General features: G+C 40.8%; 1 protein-coding gene across 12 annotated transcripts in view; it reads right to left on the reverse strand.

The window, feature by feature from the left end:
* KIAA0319L (KIAA0319 like) overlaps positions 1-17,844 on the reverse strand; it is a 129,168-nt gene that overhangs the window by 94,123 nt on the left and 17,201 nt on the right. For 8 of the 12 annotated variants that reach the window (XR_009048706.1, XR_009048705.1, XM_057704903.1 and 5 more), the window contains exon 2: positions 14,420-14,586. The exons of 1 other annotated variant lie outside the window; for it this stretch is intronic. Coding sequence is in view for 8 of the 11 variants with exons in the window: in XM_057704903.1 (XP_057560886.1) it covers positions 14,420-14,586 (167 nt within the window). In the remaining 3 variants the exon portion in view is untranslated. Of the gene's footprint in view, positions 1-6,569; positions 6,708-14,419; positions 14,587-17,569; positions 17,790-17,844 lie in introns of those variants that run through there. 3 more of the 12 variants (XM_057704862.1, XM_057704871.1, XM_057704913.1) reach the window with 3 other exon arrangements.

Consider the following 17,844-nt stretch of genomic DNA (forward strand, 5'->3'; position numbering starts at 1 on the left):
AAAGGCAGATTGAAGGCAAATGATTAAACCATGTACTTTAAAAAAAAAAAAAAAACTGTTACTCAAGGGTTACATTGTTGCATATAATATACTCAGAATCTCCTGCTTTGCTTTTTCTCCCACCACCTTATGACTAAAAGACTCTGGAGAATGCTGTCAGCAAGAAGAGCACGCCTCCAAGCCACAGTGCGGAGGAGCCCACAACCTCTCTATGTAACACTGTCTTTGTACTTCAAGAAGCACACGTATCAAATAATAACAGATAAACTTTGGCCTGTACATAAAAGTGGTCCTAAGAAGAAAGACTTTTTTTCTAAAGAGAAGAGACCCAGGATATGATGTCATGAATCTAGCAATTCCATACACAGCCCACTTGTAGATGTTATTGTTAAGAACCTGCAGTTGACTGCTGTCTCTGACTGCAGGGCTGATAAATTATTTGCATTCACAATCATACCAATCTGCTTTGGAAACCCACACAATAAAACTTGAATCAGAGCACTGCTTTGTTTTGGGGGAAGGTTTTTGGTGGGGTTTTTTTGGTGGGGTTTGTTTTGTTTTCTTTTCTTTCCTTTCTTTTTTTGCTGGCTGGTTTTGTTGTTTCTAAAGAGAAGGTCATTTAGAGGGCTACAGTAGAGATATGTAAATTAAACAAAACATCAGTAAGCTTGAGAAGAAATAAGGAAATAATACAGCAAACCATGAAGTGTTACTTCAGTAGATATGGCCAACAGAGGAAAACTTTATGTCAATTTATCCATTAAAAATCTCTCTTTTTGGAATATTATGTAAGTCTTATGGAAGAAAAAAAAAACTGCAGTGGGCTGAACTGGGACATGCGAGGACTCAATACAACCAAGCTTCAGATACTTAAATATCTCAAACCACTTTTTGCTTATAACAAATAAAATGCAGAGCTACAGATGCTTTCTCATCTGTGTGTAAGTGAAAGCGAAGCTGTATGAGTAGTTAGTATTCTTAGAATTTTTAAGAGCCAGTTTATTTAACTTAAATCAAAGCCAATCTGTATCTGTACAGAAATAAAAATAATTTTCTTAGGGCTCTTATTCTCTAGACTTTACAGAGTTGTATATACTCTTCCCTCTACTCCTCCCTCTGCAATAAAGAAGTGAAAGAGCTCTGCAGGTTAAAAACCACTTCAAATGAATCTGAGAGAAGGAAGTTCAAAGGGATTAGAATGTCACTTTTCTCACCATCCTGCTATAGAGCAGAGTTCAGCTCTTCCCTGCCCCACTCTGTGCTCCCATAACACATCTTGGAATTTATCATGCTTTTTTATGTTTCTACATCTATCTCTGCCACCATAGCATGAACACTCTAGTGGCAGGAACTGGATTTTATTTAGCCAGGGACAGTGCTTGTTGACATGAATTGTATATATCTATAGTATGCACATAACACCTAGATATTAATTATCATTAAGCCATTTAAATTAAGCAACCTAGAGAAGGTATTAAAAATGCAGTAAGCATATTTTAAGACACTGAATATGACAACACATATAAAGCACCAGAGATAACTTGGTACTGTTTGGTTTATTTACTGCAGATGTGAGACTTTCAATAACTTCATTTTTATGACATGTACACACACACACACACATCTCCTATACTTCCATTTTCAAGTTGATTGTAATTCACACATTCTATGGACAGAAATAAAAATTTGGGCAAAATGGTCAACATTTCTTACTATCCAATTATCTAGTACAGACTCTGTCTAGCCACAAAGAAGCTGCCCTTTCCTTATCCTCACCTGTAAAATGGCAATATTTCTCTGCTGCTTCACAGTGACATTAATTCTAGGCAGAGCAATAAGGATATCCAAATGTGCCTGGTCTCTCTGTCTCTCTCTCTCATATACACATACACACACTCCCCACAGGCACACAGAAAAACCTCTGAAAACATACCACACACAGAGGGCCTCCACTCTTTACCTCTTCCCCTCTGTGACACAGGCAGCCATGCTGCCAAGGCAGCAACCCCCACGTGAAACATGAAAGAGTGGGGGCGAAACAGCTCAATCAAAACAGCTTGAGGAAGGAGAGGAGTGTATGCTTATCAGCGAAAGTCTCCATGGCAAAGCCAGAAAACTCTTCCTTCTGCCTTGACTATCCTGGGCAAACAGCCTTGCTCAAGATCTACCTACCTGAGCTTAGAGGTCAAGTCCTCCCTTTAACCTTTCATAGAAGGAGTAATATGAAAATTCACCCCATTATTTGAAAAGTGCATTATGAGAAATGTCAGGGTGCAGCTTATAAACATACTCTGGAGAGCATAGCTGAGAGCAATGTTGAAAACAAAGCAGTTAGAGAAGAGACAGCAGCTTCTGTCAGGCTAGAACAGGGCCTCCACAAGAACAGAAAACCTCCCTTCTGCCAGGTCCAGAGACAGCTCGTGCCACGGGGACCTCCACTAAGTCAGAACCAGGTAGAGCAAGCAAGCTCTCACAAACAGAGCTTCCCCAGTGATACCCCTGAAACTACAGCCACAGGTGCACGTGGTCATCTCTGGCAATAGGAGTTGCAGGAAGTAGTTATTTCTATGTGGAATAACCATTTACTAAACTTTCTACATTAAACATCTGTGACTTTTATAACCAAAAAAGAAAGGGTTAAAGAAATCAAACAGAAGGAAGGAAGGAAGGAGGGAAAGAAGGGAGGGAGGGAGGGAGAAAGGAAGGGAGGGAGGGAGAAAGGAAGGGAGGAAGGGAGACCAGCCAAGCAGCTAGAGAGACTGATGAAGTAGAATGCACAGGCAGAAGAGAAGCTTGGGGCTGCTTCAGCACAGGGGGCTGTTTTGCTTCAGGCCAAAAGCCACAGACTGACACAGCAGGATGCAACTTTCTGAAGTGGAATCTAGTTCTTCAGCTTCTCTCTACAAGACTACTTCATTTACTGATTAAGACTCACTCATTCTACCAGGCCTACTTCCATAAGCCTCCAAGCTGACTCAGGTTGCCCTCAGTTAAGGGCAATAAGCACTGAGTTGTATCAAAAAAAACAAAAAACAAAAAGCAAAAACAAAACAGAGGAGCCCTTTCTTAATAGGCAGAATGGCACTCTCTAAAATTTTAAACCTAAATCTGAAATTAGAGTACAGAAGTAAAACCAAATCAATATAAACGCCCCATCTCCCAGATCTGGTAATTCGAGTGATGCCCCTTATTACCTAAAAGTGAGAGAATCCATAAGCATTTATTTTAAATTGCTCCTCCATTAGAATGAAAGCATAACGTTTAAGCCAGTTGGAAGAAAGAAAGCATTCCTAAAAATCCTGTCATTTGCTCGGAGAGTTTTAAAAGGGGAAATGAGATGAGCTACACTAGGCGTCCATCTTTAGGGGCAGAGTCTGCAGTTGGTGGAGCTGGATAGGCCTTGGCCGGCATTCCTCTTTGCTTCTGTTTCTCCTAGAACAGCGCCTGTGACAGTTAACCCATCGTTCAGGGACATTCATAACTCCTTCTCATCTCAGGGTATTTTACAGTTATCTTCTGTGATTGACCAGAGGAGTTCAGGATTTATACAATTTGGTGCTTGCTTTGCATTGGAACTGCTCATCTGAGGGCCTAAAGTAACAAACCTGATGCAAAAAAGATTTTCAAGAGCTAACTGGCTGGGTATATCTAATACCCATGAAATCACCAGAGGACACACATATACTTCCAAACTGGGGCAAGGGCTGCAGCTGTCGTACTTTTTCCAAATCTCCAGATAACCACCCTCACTGCTTATTCAGAGATGTGGGTTATTAATGGTGGAAAGAGTGGGCTGGATTGAAAGGAAAGCTGGATATACTGCATTAATAGACAGGGGCTTCACCTACATAATTCTTAGCAGAGGGTAACTCTATTGAGACCAGCTTGAGACATCAAATTCCCTAGTCTCTTAGGATTCTACAAGTAAAACTGGGTCTCTCTTATCACTGAATTACCTTGAGACCCTCAACTTCTTTGAAGGGAACCTCGATACCAGTAACATCATCCCTCTTGAAGAGAATTTCTGTTCCCTAGTAATGGCTAAGGAATCACCTGACTGCAAGCTCCAAGACAGGAGAGACCATGTCTGTCTTACTCACCACTGCACTTCTAATGCCTAGGATAGTAGGCACCAAATAAATACATTCTGAAGGAAGGCACTAACTCTACAAGCTACTTCTGAGATAAAAATCCAAAAATGCTATTGAACTAGCCCCAGGCAAAACACTGCCCCTGACTAAAACAGAGAGCCAACCTGGCCTAGAACAAGAGTTCGCCAAACATGGGCATATCACCAGTGTACAGTGAAGTGAACCAGGGCTGAGGGCCAGGTGGTGTCATGGCAGCAGAACAGAATCCTCTTTCAGAGGAAAAGTATCCCTGGCTGAAGGAGAAAACAAGTAGCCAGCCATTCTCCTTAGTGGCATGTTACAATTACAGGAAATGCACAACACAGCTCACCCTGTCATGGGCTTCGACCAACCTCAGGCCTGAATGGAGGCCTACTTTTCCTGACAATGCAGGAAGGCCAGCTGCTTACAGTATACTTTTAAATATGTGGGGACTGACATCCCACTGGACAGAGTCTTAAGAAGCCAGCAGAGACCTCAAACCTACTGCCTACCGGGTCATCCTGGGATGAGACAAGAGTCTAACCAAAAAGGATTTTATGTCATCACATCATAATAACTACTACTAACGTTTGCTGAGTTGTTATTTAGGCACCTGGGAGTAGGCTAAGCACTCTGTGCTTAACATCTCATTTAATCTTCCTAACAGTCCTATCAGATATACTCTCATCCTTGTTTTGTAGATGAGAAACCTGATGAAATGTGGGTTTCAGTAATACCACTCAGTATACAATAGGACTCGGGTAAGGTCTGTCTGACTCCCGAGTCCATGCTCCATGCTCTTGGCCACTCTGCCTCCTGTTTCTTGCTCAGTTGATGAACTAGGTAGGTGGTCAGGACCAAGTCTTACAATTTCTTTCTAAAACGTAACCAATACTGTCTGGAATCAAAAGTGGCAAAAGGATCTTAACCACATGGGCTGACTTTTCTTAAGGAAGCTCTTGGATGGAGGATCAGAAAGAAAGTTCAAAGGGCAGGCCCTCAAACCAAGAACTGCGCGGAATACTTTAACCCAAACTCTTCGATACTACTCACTTGAGAATAGATGTCCAAAGAGTAACCACACAAAGTCTTGATCATGTTCTTGCTGATTCCACACAATGCCTTGAACTGGAAGCTGTTCCAGTTAGTAAGACTTTTATACAATCTCCAAAGTGAGTCAAAAGGCCTTGCTTTGGTCCTGCAATTGTTATTTTGTTTTTATAAATTCCTCCACTACTGCATTATTTCCTCCCTCAGCAATTCCTAAGGAGAGTCAACTTAAGAAAGCTTTTAAATTGAATTGGATTTACTGCCCAATTATGCCACTTTCTTAACCATCTTTACTTTGTCACACAAGTTAGGAAATAAGTTTGTGTTTGCATAATGCTTCTAAAGGGCAAAAAGAACCCACCAAGATTATAGTTTTCCTAGCTAGAGAGAAGGACTTAAGATGATCACCTTTTACTGAAGAGTATTTAAACGAGACAATTATTTCACTTCACTGGGAGAGAGGCTAACTTCAGACAATTCTTATTGGTCTTAAGTCAATTAAATTGTGATGTAAAAAGATCCCATAGGCTTGCTCAAATGCTAGCTAAATTTTAGAATCAAAAAGCTTGCACGGTTTATGTTAACTGCCAGAAAACTCTACCTTCCCCCAGCTGCCACGCACTGAAGTCCTTATCACAATCTGAGGAGACAGATTTAGGATTAATAATTTATTACCTTCCTGTACTGCAACGTAGTTAAGAATATAGGACAGTTTGGCAGGAGAAAGTTTCTGCTGAAGGCTCAGTGCTATGAGGTATATTCCATTAGTCATACACCTTAAATTAGGTGCCCAGCAGATACAAGAAGAGCAGGGATATAATTCCACCTAAAAAGTCTCCTGAAAATGCTTTTCTCCTAAAGATAAGACCGATGCATGTTCAAAATACATTATTCTCTTAAAGGAAAAAAGATACCACTTGGTCTGACTGGTATAACAGGGGCTAGAGCCCTCAAAGTAAAACTAAAAGGTGGGGGCAAAGGAGGAAAGTGAGTTCAGGTGCCTTCTATCTGCCAGGGGCAAATGCAAGCAGTGATGAGAACAAAATGGGAATGGCAACTAGCGGGGAAAAGATCTCTTGCTAAGCCAGAAGCTGTCTTCGACCCATCTGCAATCTCTGTGGGGGAGGAGGGTGATAATTAATCTCTCCTGCCCAGAGTTTAGGACTAATTGAAAAAATAAAACATGGCAGTTAGAGATAGATGGAGACCAAAATATCATCTTTAAAAGTGAAAAGGTTCGGGGCGGGGGGAGTCAAGGAAGGGAGGGAATACAGATGATTGAACTTGGTGTACCCCCAAAAAAATAATTAAAAAAAAAAAAAAGTGAAAAGGTGACTGGAGAACATAGCTTAGATGTACAATCACAAATGGGCTTCCTAATACTTTCCCACACTGAATTAAACTTACCAGTTGGACAAATGTAGGCTGTCCTGACATGAGCAGACCAGTTAGAGCATGGCAGTGAAAGAATACATGAAAATCCTGAAGACTAGCCATTCCATACAACACAATTCTTTTCCAATATCACCAATCAGAAAAATCGCTCTTCCGTTCACGCAGAGAGTCAGAGAAAAAGTGGGAAAAAAAGAACAAAAATTACTTTCCTGGGAAGTGAAGTGACCACTAACTGGGCCAAGATCGAAAAATAGAGTAGGAAACATTGAGTCCCCTTAACATGTATACTCCAAGGTGGTCCTATTTCTAGCATTATCTTTAGGTTAACCCAACACACCTTTATTGCTACCTACTACGTGCTATATGTTAGGTGTGTAACTATGAGTAAGACAGTTTCATGAAGTGGACACATAAGCAAGAAATCATAGTAGACTTCTGCTCCTAGCCATGATGGAGTAACTGGTACCAGACTCACCATAAATAACTATGAAACTGGACACAATACTTAAGACAATCGTTTTCCATCAGGAGATAACAGTGCAAGGCTACAATCCCTGGGAGAAGGGAAACTTGAAGTGAGCCCCGTAACTGCCAAGTTCTCTTTCAAGGATCAGCTTCTCAACCACAGCACAGAAAGCTGGAACCCAAACAGAACAGAGGGGTCTCACTGAGCCTAAGGAGCAGAGATCTGAGGCTGGCTAGAATTTGCGTGGTAAGACACTGGAGAAGGAGCTGTGAAAAGAGGGGATCCCAAAAGGCTGAGGGCTGGGACATAAAGGCACAAGTCTGTCATATACTAGATGCTACAGCAATGAGAAAAAAACAGAATCTCTATAGAGGTCAAGTAGTGCCAGGGTAGGAGGTAGGAGCATTTTAGAATTCCAGCTCTGCCAAAGTGAAGAAAACACAGACCAGCAGACACTAGAAAGGCCTTTAGGGAGTAAGGACCACATTCTAAGGCAAGACCTACTCTGAATCTCTCCTCACAAAGCCTAAAACCAACACAGTATAATATGGCATAATAACAGAGAAACATATAGACACTATGAGAACACTAAAGAACAAGTTCAAATCAGAGGCTTCAGGGAAAGCACCAGAAAGGAGCTTACATTTACCTGAATCAGAATACATCAGGCAGAATGGTAACGGCATGGGCAGAGGACTGGAGTACTCTACACGGAAACATGAGACGGCACTCTACCAACAGCAATTTGATTGTGGAGGAGAAAAGGGAGTACAGAATGACTCAGGGATTTCAACCTCAGAATACGAGAAGAGGTGGTCTTTGCACCGCTACAGGGAATAAAGGAGGAAGAGGGGTAAAAGCTCACGAGTTCAGTCTTGATATACTAAGTTGGAGGTAGCTGGGAGATGTCCAGTTGGAGATGTGTGACGTACAGGTGGCTATGTGGTCTGGGGCCCAGGAGAGAAATGAATGAACACATATAGACTTGGGAGTAGAGAGGACACAGGTTACAATGATGGGAAAGAATGAGATTGCCCAGGGAGAACACACAAGAGTGAGACAAGAAGGGGTAGAAACAGAACCCTGAAGAACAAAACATTTAAGGGACAAGCTGAGAAGGCAGTGAGGGAAGAATAATTAGAAAGTGCGATGTATCAGCTGTAAGAACAAAGAAAAGCATGGTGTATTATCAAATCAGCATCCGAGCAGTGAGGCATAGGGATTTGTATCTTTTTAGGTTGTTCAGGAGTGTCTGAAAGGGAGCCAGGTTTGGAATCACAAATTTTCATGATTATTACAGGTTCGATTAACTGCTATTTTAAACTGAATCAACAATATAAATATCACGGATACATAATTTAAATATCTCTTAACAAAAAAAATCCATTCTCTTGGTTTGTAAAATGCTAATCTGTTCACTTGCTATCTTTTTGGTTCTACATCTTAAGTATAAAAATGCTACATACCTCTGTCTATTAAAAATGTCTCCTACTTTGGAAAAAAAACAGAAAAGCATGGTGTAACAAGGCAACTGAGGAAAGGGTATCAAGAAAGTAGTCAAAGGTGTCAAATGCAGCAGAGATGTTAAGTAATGTAAAAAGTAAAGATGTCAAGCTAGGGAGGTCACTGGTTCCCTTGATAAAAGCCAAGCTTTAGGCAGAAGCCAGACCTCACTGGATTCAGAAGAGGACAGAGGGAGAATAGAGACAGCAAATGTGGTCTGCTGGTTCAGAAAGCTTCCCTGGCTGGGAAGACTAAGCCAGGAACCTGGCTAGAGGTCCCTCACAAAGAACAGTGCCTGGCTCAGTAAATATGTGTTGAATGAATAAGCAGTAACAAAAATACAACAAATAAATGATCTCTACCCATCTGGTTGTTTGACCAGTCCTTGTTTCTTACTGTGTCAGTTTGTCTGTCTGCAAACTGGATATGTATTAGGCCTGAGCCAAGTTCCATTTCCTTTAGGAAGCCTTCTCTGATTTTTCTAACCTTCAACAACCTCCTTTACAACAAGAAAACAGAGAGTAACAAGTGTTGATGAGGACAGGGAGAAATTGGAACCCTAACACATTGCTGGTGAAAATGTAAAATGGGGCATCAGGTGTAGCAAACAAAACGTTAAACAGTTACCATATGATCCAGCAATTCTACTCCTAGGTATAGATCCAAAGAAATACTATTCAGCCATGAAAAGGAATGAAGTACTGATACATGTTACAATACGAAAGAATCTTGGAAACATTACCTTAAGTGAAAGAAACTAGACATAAAAGTCATATATTGTATGAATCCATTTATAGTAAATGTCCAGAATAGGCAAATCCTTAGAATCAGAAAGCAGATTAGTGGTTTCCAGAAGCTAGGGGAGGGAGAATGAGGGAACAACTGCTAATGGGTATGAGGTTTCTTTTAGGAGGTGAGTAAACAGATCTGGAATTAAATAGTAATATCGTATCTCAATTTAAAAAATAAATAACCTCCTCTAATCTCTTACTACAGAACCCCTAAATTCCACCCATCTATTTAGTCCTACATCTACTGATTCATATTGAGTAAAATTACTCTCTCCAGTGAGAGAGGTTCCTTGAAGACAGAGTCTCATCAATTTTTTCCTAGACTACTATTTCACTAGCTTCCTAACAGACATGCTTACCTCTAGCCCTGACCTCCCTCACCTTTCCTTCTTTCTCCCATCCCACCATTACCATTCTTCTATACTACAGCAAACATCTTCTAAAAATTTACCAGTATTACCCTTCTGCCTAAAGTTTTCAATAGCTCTTAATTTTCTTAGGCAATGATCTCTGAAGTAGAGTTTTTGCCTACCAGAAGTGCACAAGACAAATCACTGGGATATGAAAAGAAAATATTAAAACTATTTATACTTGTTTTCAGTTGATCCTGTTAAGATTTTGTTTTTGGCATCTCTTATAAACATAAGACATTCGTCCAATGGTGCTTGTTATAATGTATAAACAAACAAACTGGGGCACATCTTCAACATTTTTTATGGATGTAAGTGCATAACCAAGAAAATTTGTAGACCATTTGCCTTAAAAGATTAAAATCAAAGCTTGTTTCCATGGCATACAAGATCCTTCATCACCTGGCCACCACTCATGTCTTCAGGAGTTGCCATTCCAGCTTTGCTCTTTGTATTGTAACAGCACTAAACTGTGTATAGAGTTTCCTTTATTTACCAAGCTGTTTTGTAATTTTGTGCTTTTGCTCTTGCAATCCCATTGCCTGGGACTACCCTTTGACTCCTTCAAATTCAGCCTTCAAGATTCTGTTCAGGCACCAGCTTCTCTGGAGAGAATTCTTCAGTTCTCCCCCTTCATCTCTAAGCTGAATGCTTCTCTGCTTGCAGTAGCACTCTGGGCACTGCATCCCTCTATCTTCCCACTTACCACATCACAGTATTTATACATCTGTCTCCCTCATTAAACTGGGAGTTCTTCCAGGGCAGGAACTGTGTTGTACTCATCTTTATTACCCTAGTGCTTAGCCCAGGACTATACTCCTAATAAGTTCTCAAAAATTGGTTCTGAATTGAATATTTTTTCTCTGTACTCAAAACACTTATTAACTATCTCTGTAATCTACTTCCCAGAAGCAAGGGAATAACAGTAGAAGTTTTCATAGTCAATTGTTAGCTTTAGGAGTACATTAGCTTCAATGACTCTCCTTGGTTTAGGTTTCCAAGGCTGGTTCCGGCCCTCTCCTGTGCATGCGCATATATAACTCTTCAGAGGCACACATTCTTTCTTTAGATGTTAATATGTTTGTGAATATTTTAATCAGATCTTGCTGTTCTCAAAGGCATTATATCTCCTTAAAGTGCCTTCATATACCTCTGCTCTGATTGTGTTCATTTTAAGCTTTAACTCTCAAATGATAGATTGTGTTGATTTTGACATTTAATTCTCAAAGGACAATTCCCTTATTGCTAATTTACTATTCAGTCAACAAATATTTTTATGGTGTATCTACTATATGCCAAGCCCTTGGTATTTGCTAGGAATAGCTGGCATAGGCAAAATACGCAAAACCTCTGCTCTCCAGAAGCTGACAATCTATTGCAGGAATTTCCAAATTCTTAGGGTCACTTTACATTTGTCTCCAGATACTGATAATCCCCAGGTCCAAAATGCTATTTTAAGCCATTTAACAATAACGTTAGACAGAAAAATAGTAATTCAATGGCTCACAAGGAAAACATAAAGCATCTTTTATCAAATCGTAATCAATGCTTCCTAGCAGTGGGCTCCAGCACTGAACCCAAAGCTGAAATAAAAAGGAAGCCCACTATACATAAGTCAGTGGGTATCTGGGACTCTCCCAGAGATGGAGAAACTGATAAGTGATAAACAGGAATGGGGATAACTGGAGAGCTGCTTTATTTTGTTTAGTTTTTCAGGAATAATTTCTATAATCCATGAGCAAAAGACAACAGCAAATAATCAAGAATGTATTTTATCAGGGAAAACTTAAGAGTTCAGCTAAAAACTGAACAAATTCATGAGTAAATACTGACTCAGGCTACCAACAATAGGTTTTTACAGATATTGTTTTGTTGTTGCTTTTTAAGAACTTTTATTGAGATATAATTGACATACAATAAAATGCATGTATTTAAAGTGTACAATTTGATATTTTTTTTCTTGTTAGTAATGTACATATGGCAATCCTAATCTCCCAATCCATGCTGTTGTTGCTTTTTCAGATAGGTTTTTTACCCCTTTATGAAAAGAGTTAACATGTACCCTGGAAAACAGAGAAAAGTGTAAAGAGATAATAATTCCACTACTCAAAAAAATACATAAACATTTAGTTGTATATCTTGTTTTAGACTTTCTATTATATAAAATTATTTTTTCTTTTCACCAAATTGATACCAATTTTGAATATGAATATGCAATTGTCTATCAAGCTTTTTCATGCTTAACATTAGGAGCATTTCCCATGTACTCGCTCTTCTAAAATGTGAATTTTAAAGTCAGGTAATATTCCGCGATGGGTACATGCCATAATCTCACCACACTCCTACTGTGGGGCAGGTTGTAGCAATGTTTTGCAATACAGAATAAATGAGTGTTAATGAATGCCCTCATTCACAACCATCTAAATATGTCCTTGAGGCAAATTCCTAAAAGGGGAGTTACTAAGTCAAAGAATATGAACTTTTTAACGATCTTGATTTACGCCAAAAAGTTCTCTGTTGAAACTCTCCAGCACAATAGGAGGGCCAACACATCACCCCTTGGCAGCACCAGATGTTTCTACTTTGATCTTCATTAACATGATAGGTTAGAAAGGATTTCTCATTTTAATCCGCAGCTCTTTGGTTAGTGATGAGAATGAACATTTTTTTAAATGTTTATAAGTCATTTTAATTTCTTGTTTATGTCTCATTCATTTTTGCTATTAAGACGTGTTTTTTAAAAAACTGATGTAAAAGAGCTCTGATAAATTAAAATATTTAACAAAGCTGTCTGTCATGCGTTGCTTGCATGTTCCCTCAGTCTGAACACACATGGTTCTTGGTTCTCCCATGGTAAAAGCTCCAAACTTCTCTAAAATGAACTGGTACGATCTAATTCCCAACAGAACCACTCCTACCAATACCACTTTTGTGCCTTTATACTTAATCTATTCCTTAGGGTGCTGTTTTTAAAGCACCAGGCTCAAGGGATACTAAAGACTAACCCAATGAGCCCACAGTACTATGTTTAACCGACTAGCATGGAGAAGACAGAAACACTCAGAAATGCTTCTTCCTCCCTTATACTCAGAATCCCCCAAATAACAAGCTGCTTATCTAGTTCAGGGCAAAAAACCTGTCTTTAGTCCTCCAAAAGATCACCTGTGGTTGGAAGGCAGCATAAGAGAAGAAAAAGAGCATGAGCTCTAGAGTGGGAAAACCTGCGTTTAGATTCCTGGCTCTGCCATGTTCTTGTCATGTGACCCTGGTCAAGTCATTTCGCCTCCCTGGGGCTGAATTTCCTAACTACAAAATAAGACTGTTTTAGGGTTAGCATAAGGATTAAATGAAATATGTAATGTTTATAACCAGGGGTCTGGTATGTGGTAGGTACACCTCAAAAAATGTGATTTTCCTACTCTGATGGTGCTAAATCAGTTACTCATTTAATTCAAATGTTCTTACATAAAATGTTGGCCTGAAATAGTTAGCTGTCCCAGCAAAGCATCATCTGCGTAAAAAACATTTAGGTCAGCTTTCTGTCAACTGCAATTTCCACTGCTATAATTATGCAACCATCAACCACCACTGCAAGACAACAAAAACCCCAAAGCTGATGTTATTGAAATTGCTAAATACAGTAATTACTTGATTCTCAAGATCATGGCCACGAATTCCTTTTGGAAAGCAACAGAATTCTTTGTAATTATAGGAGCAAAAGACTGATTACTTGTCCCAGACAGTGGTCTCTACAATAGAAGTCTTTTGGTCATTGCCCAGAACTGCAACATACTCAGAAGTCGTGCTCAAATTGCTGTTTTCCCACATTCCATACTCTGAAAGGAACAATGTCAACAAAAGAATCAAAAGAAAAAAAGGCCAAAAAAAATGGATATTCTTTGAAATTTAGCCTTTTTGGCACTTTTTCCTGGCAAGAGGTAACAGACTGGTGAAATAATCTCTAGGAGGAAAGCATACTTCATAAAATCTATCAGCATAACCCCTTTCTAAGGAAAAAGCAAGGAACACATTCTGCCTCTAAGTATAGAGTGTAGATTCCTTCAGGAAAGGAAAGAAAGCAAAGTATCACTTATGTTCAGAGCACATGTTTTAATTATATTATCTTCTAAATCAAGTTATGAGGCAGGTCTTATCCTTCCTTACAGACAACTGGTAATTTGCTCAGTGTTTTACAGTTATTAAGTGGAAAGAAACATCCAGCAACAGGACCCAGGTCTATCTAACTTTGAAACTTTTTTCTTTTCATTACATCTTCATCAAATCTCAAAATGATCATGCCAATTCTCCTTTATGAGAAAGAACCCAGGGACTTCCCTCGTGGTCCAGTGGTTAAGACTCCATGCTTCTACTGCATAGGACCTGGGTTCGCTCCCTGGTCAGGGAACTAAGGATCCCACATGATGCGTGGCAGTGGCCAAAAAAAAAAAATTTTTTTTAATTAAAAAAAATTAAGAAAAAAAAAGAGAGAGAGAGAGAAAGAACATAATTTAAATTTTGGTTTGAAACAAAACAGACAAACAAACCCAACAAACTAAGTGTCAACCAAAAGGATGACCATTTCTGTCAATTAGCAGGTTGCCTTTCTGGCTCTGACTAGTCTTTAAAATGCACGGAAAGACTCAGACAGAGTACCCCTTTCTAAAAATCTTAAATATATAAAGAAAATGGTACCTGTTGACAACCACAAAGCACTGAGGCAGAAGCAAATATAAAACAGGTACGAGCTTCTCAACCACTTCACAGATGTCTGCCAAACAAATCCTGATAAAATCCAAGAAGTACGGCTTGGCTTGATTCCCAGCTTCTCCATGGCCTTCCAGACAGGAAGAACCAGTCCACTAGAAAGACAGAAAAAGAAGAAATTATATGCCAAGTAATTAATAATTGATTCCACGAAATGAAGAGCGCTAGAGAGCATGACAGATTAAGGAGAAGAGAAATTTTAAGTTTATCTTTCACTGCTCATACTTGCCTATAAATTTCAAAGCTGAGCTTTGACGTAGCCTATAATTATCAGGATAAAAACATAGCAAGGGATATGAAATGAATCCACTGTAAAACTGAAACACTTTATATTCCATTATTTTCTAATCTAACAGTTAATCATCTATGTGGAAGAATGGAAAGCACACCAGACTGAAAGAAAAAAGGATCTGAATTTCAGTTCCAGTTCTGCAACTAACAGCTTTGTGACTTTGTCCAAATACACTTTCTCATCTATGAAAAGGAGAGTTTGGCGCATCAGAAGTAAACTAATCTGAAGGTTTTTCTAGCCACATTTTTTAAAAGTTTTAATGTGATTATCTTTAGGCAGGGCATGTACTCTCCAGTTTGCTACTGTCCCCACCACTCTTATCTTTAAAGAGTTTCTATGAGTTTCTATCCAGTTTAGGGACTCCCCTGGAGGTGCAGTGGTTAAGACTCCGAGCTCCCAATGCAGGGGGGCCTGGGTTCGACCCCTGGTCAGGGAACTAGATCCCACACACATGCCACAACTAACAGTTCAAATGCCACAACTAAGGAGCCAGTGAGCTGCAACTAAGGAGCCTGCAAGCTGCAACTAAGGAGCCCGCCTGCTGCAACTAAGACCCAGTGCAACCAAATTAATTAATTATTTTTTTAAAAAATCTATCCAGTTTACATTTTCATGTCACCTCCCTGATCCTTATCATCATTAGCAATTCCTGACTGAAATTCCTATATCCATTCAACAAGTATTTGCGCAGCCCCTATTTCGTACTAGGCATTGTGCTGGCTACTCAGGCACTGTGCTGGCTACTCTAGAATCTAGGGGCTGAATGATTTAGGTCCCTTCCACAAGAAAAAAAGATGACTTTCCATCAGTTTCTTCTCTCTTACACAACTTCCCTATATTGTATAAATTATTACATAAATCTTGGAAGCATTACGAGGGTTGACTGAGTTCTGAAGAAGCAATTTAAAACTCTTCTGTCCTAAATGTGCACCTATCATCCACATCTGGGAAATGGCACAGAATGACAATCCCCAGCCCCAGCCAGCACTGTATGGCTTGGATATCAATACTGATTAATACCAGGAAATAGACAAACACACACAAAGAACTGCAAAAAGTATGGTACGGCCCACCCAAGAAAAAGCTTTCACTGAGCCTTCCGCATCTGAAGGACATCATCTTTCTCATTCACTTCCATCCCTTCCTATTTCTAGTGGTTTGATATTTATGTTAGGGAGCAGGGGGCAGAAAGGAGGTGTGCAGGTCAGACACATGCTCAAGAGATTATGAAATGGAGCCTAAGTTAGAAAGTATATCCAGCAACTTTTCTGGCCTCCCAAGATGGAATGAGTGAATGCGTGTGTGTGTGTGTGTGTGTGTGTGTGTGTGTGTGTGTGTGTATGAATCTTACCCAACACATCTCTGCCTACCACAAAAGGATTCTGAATTCAAGGTGACTCAACACCTGTCATCAATAGCGTGGCAGGTGGGCGACAAAAGCATAAAAGAAATGAATAGATTTTGAAAATGGGAGTAATAAACACCATTGGATTAGCAAGCTGATTAAAAGGGCAATGTCTCACAAACTATGCATGAGAGAGAGGCAGTTATTTTCATGTGAACTCTCAATCAGTCATTCCTCTGAAACCTACAATTGCATAAGGGCACAATCACTGCTAGGGTCCAGTCAAAGGCTTGCTGACCAGAGGCAGGAACAACAACACAAGATCCAAATGGTTTGTTACAGAATCAAAAGGAAACAGCCCAGGGAGAGAACACACACCCCCACAATACTTGACAAATCAAAATCTAGAAAAGCTTGCAAGAGTTCTGGCATTTAGGGCGTTACAAGTACACCCGAAATAAAAGCACTCTCTGTTGCAGCAGCTGTTCAGACAGAGCAGGGGGTAATGTTTACTTAATACTTCAGGTTGATGGGGGATATATCATAGTTCAGTCTGTCAACTACATACGTGGAACTCCATTTATGTACCCAGTGATAAGATATGTTTGAACAACGACAGAGCACGTCTGAAACTGCCTATTCAGCTGGTATGAGTAATCAAGAATAAAGCTCTTAAAAAAACAAAGTCTCAGATATTTGGTAAAGTTACAGAACAGACTGCAATGAATAGCTTTGCTTATATTTGCAGGCATTGTTTCCCAAATAGCTGGAAAAATTAACAGATTGTTCTGAGAGGTCGTCTTTCCAATTTGTTCCTAGCTTCCCGTCTGTTAATCAGATAAGAAAGCACAAAGAGAGTCAGCTAATACTCTTCACTAACTGCATCTATCGTCGATTGGGCCACAACCACCATGGGGTGAAAGAAAGCAGAGCTTTCCTGGAATCTCGCCTGAAGTCTTTTCTCTTGACTTCCTTTATTTCACCTTTGTGCTCTATGCAGCCACCACAGGACCCCCCTGTAGGGCATAATTTTCTAAGTCCTGAATAAGACTGGTTTCGCACCGTAATTTACACTTAGTGCTCAGCCCCGACCCCCTTATTCAGCATCCACTTGCTGTCTTGGTGGGGAGAACAAACATCAGAGACAGAAGCTAGAGGCTAGGGAGGAAGAAGGCCAGCAGCGTCTCGGGGCCGGTCTGTCTGTCTGGGGATGGAGGGAGCCGCAGGACCAGGCCCGGGCCCGAAAAAAGCGGGGCTCAGCCTGGGACTTGAGCTCCGCACCTGCAAAGCCAGAAGCAGCTGGCTGCCCTAGCCGAGCCAGGAGCGCCACCTCCGGGTCCCAACATCCGGCAGGCGCACTCCCAGAAACAGCCCGTCCCGCCTGCCCCTCCCCTGAGCTCGTGGTCCTCGGCCCGGCAGCCAGCCGCCCCCGGCCACCTACCGGGGCTCAGGGCCACACAGCGGGGCCCCGGCTCTTGGCGGCCTCCGCCTCCTCCCGGTCCATGGGGTCGGGGCCCCAACCTTCGCTCCCCTCACCCTGAGGAGGAGAAAAAGGAAGAAGGGAACGCGGGCTCCCCGCCCGGACAGCTCGCTCTCTCCTCAGCCTCCCTGGACAGCGACGGCGGCCGGAAACGCCGCCCCCTCCCACCTCCCAGGTTCAACCCGGAAACACACGCTTCCTGCTAAACAAGCCCTCCGCCCCCCCCCCCGGAAGCG

This window comes from Hippopotamus amphibius, chromosome 1 (genome assembly GCF_030028045.1).
Source record: "Hippopotamus amphibius kiboko isolate mHipAmp2 chromosome 1, mHipAmp2.hap2, whole genome shotgun sequence".
Lineage (NCBI taxonomy): Eukaryota > Metazoa > Chordata > Mammalia > Artiodactyla > Hippopotamidae > Hippopotamus > Hippopotamus amphibius.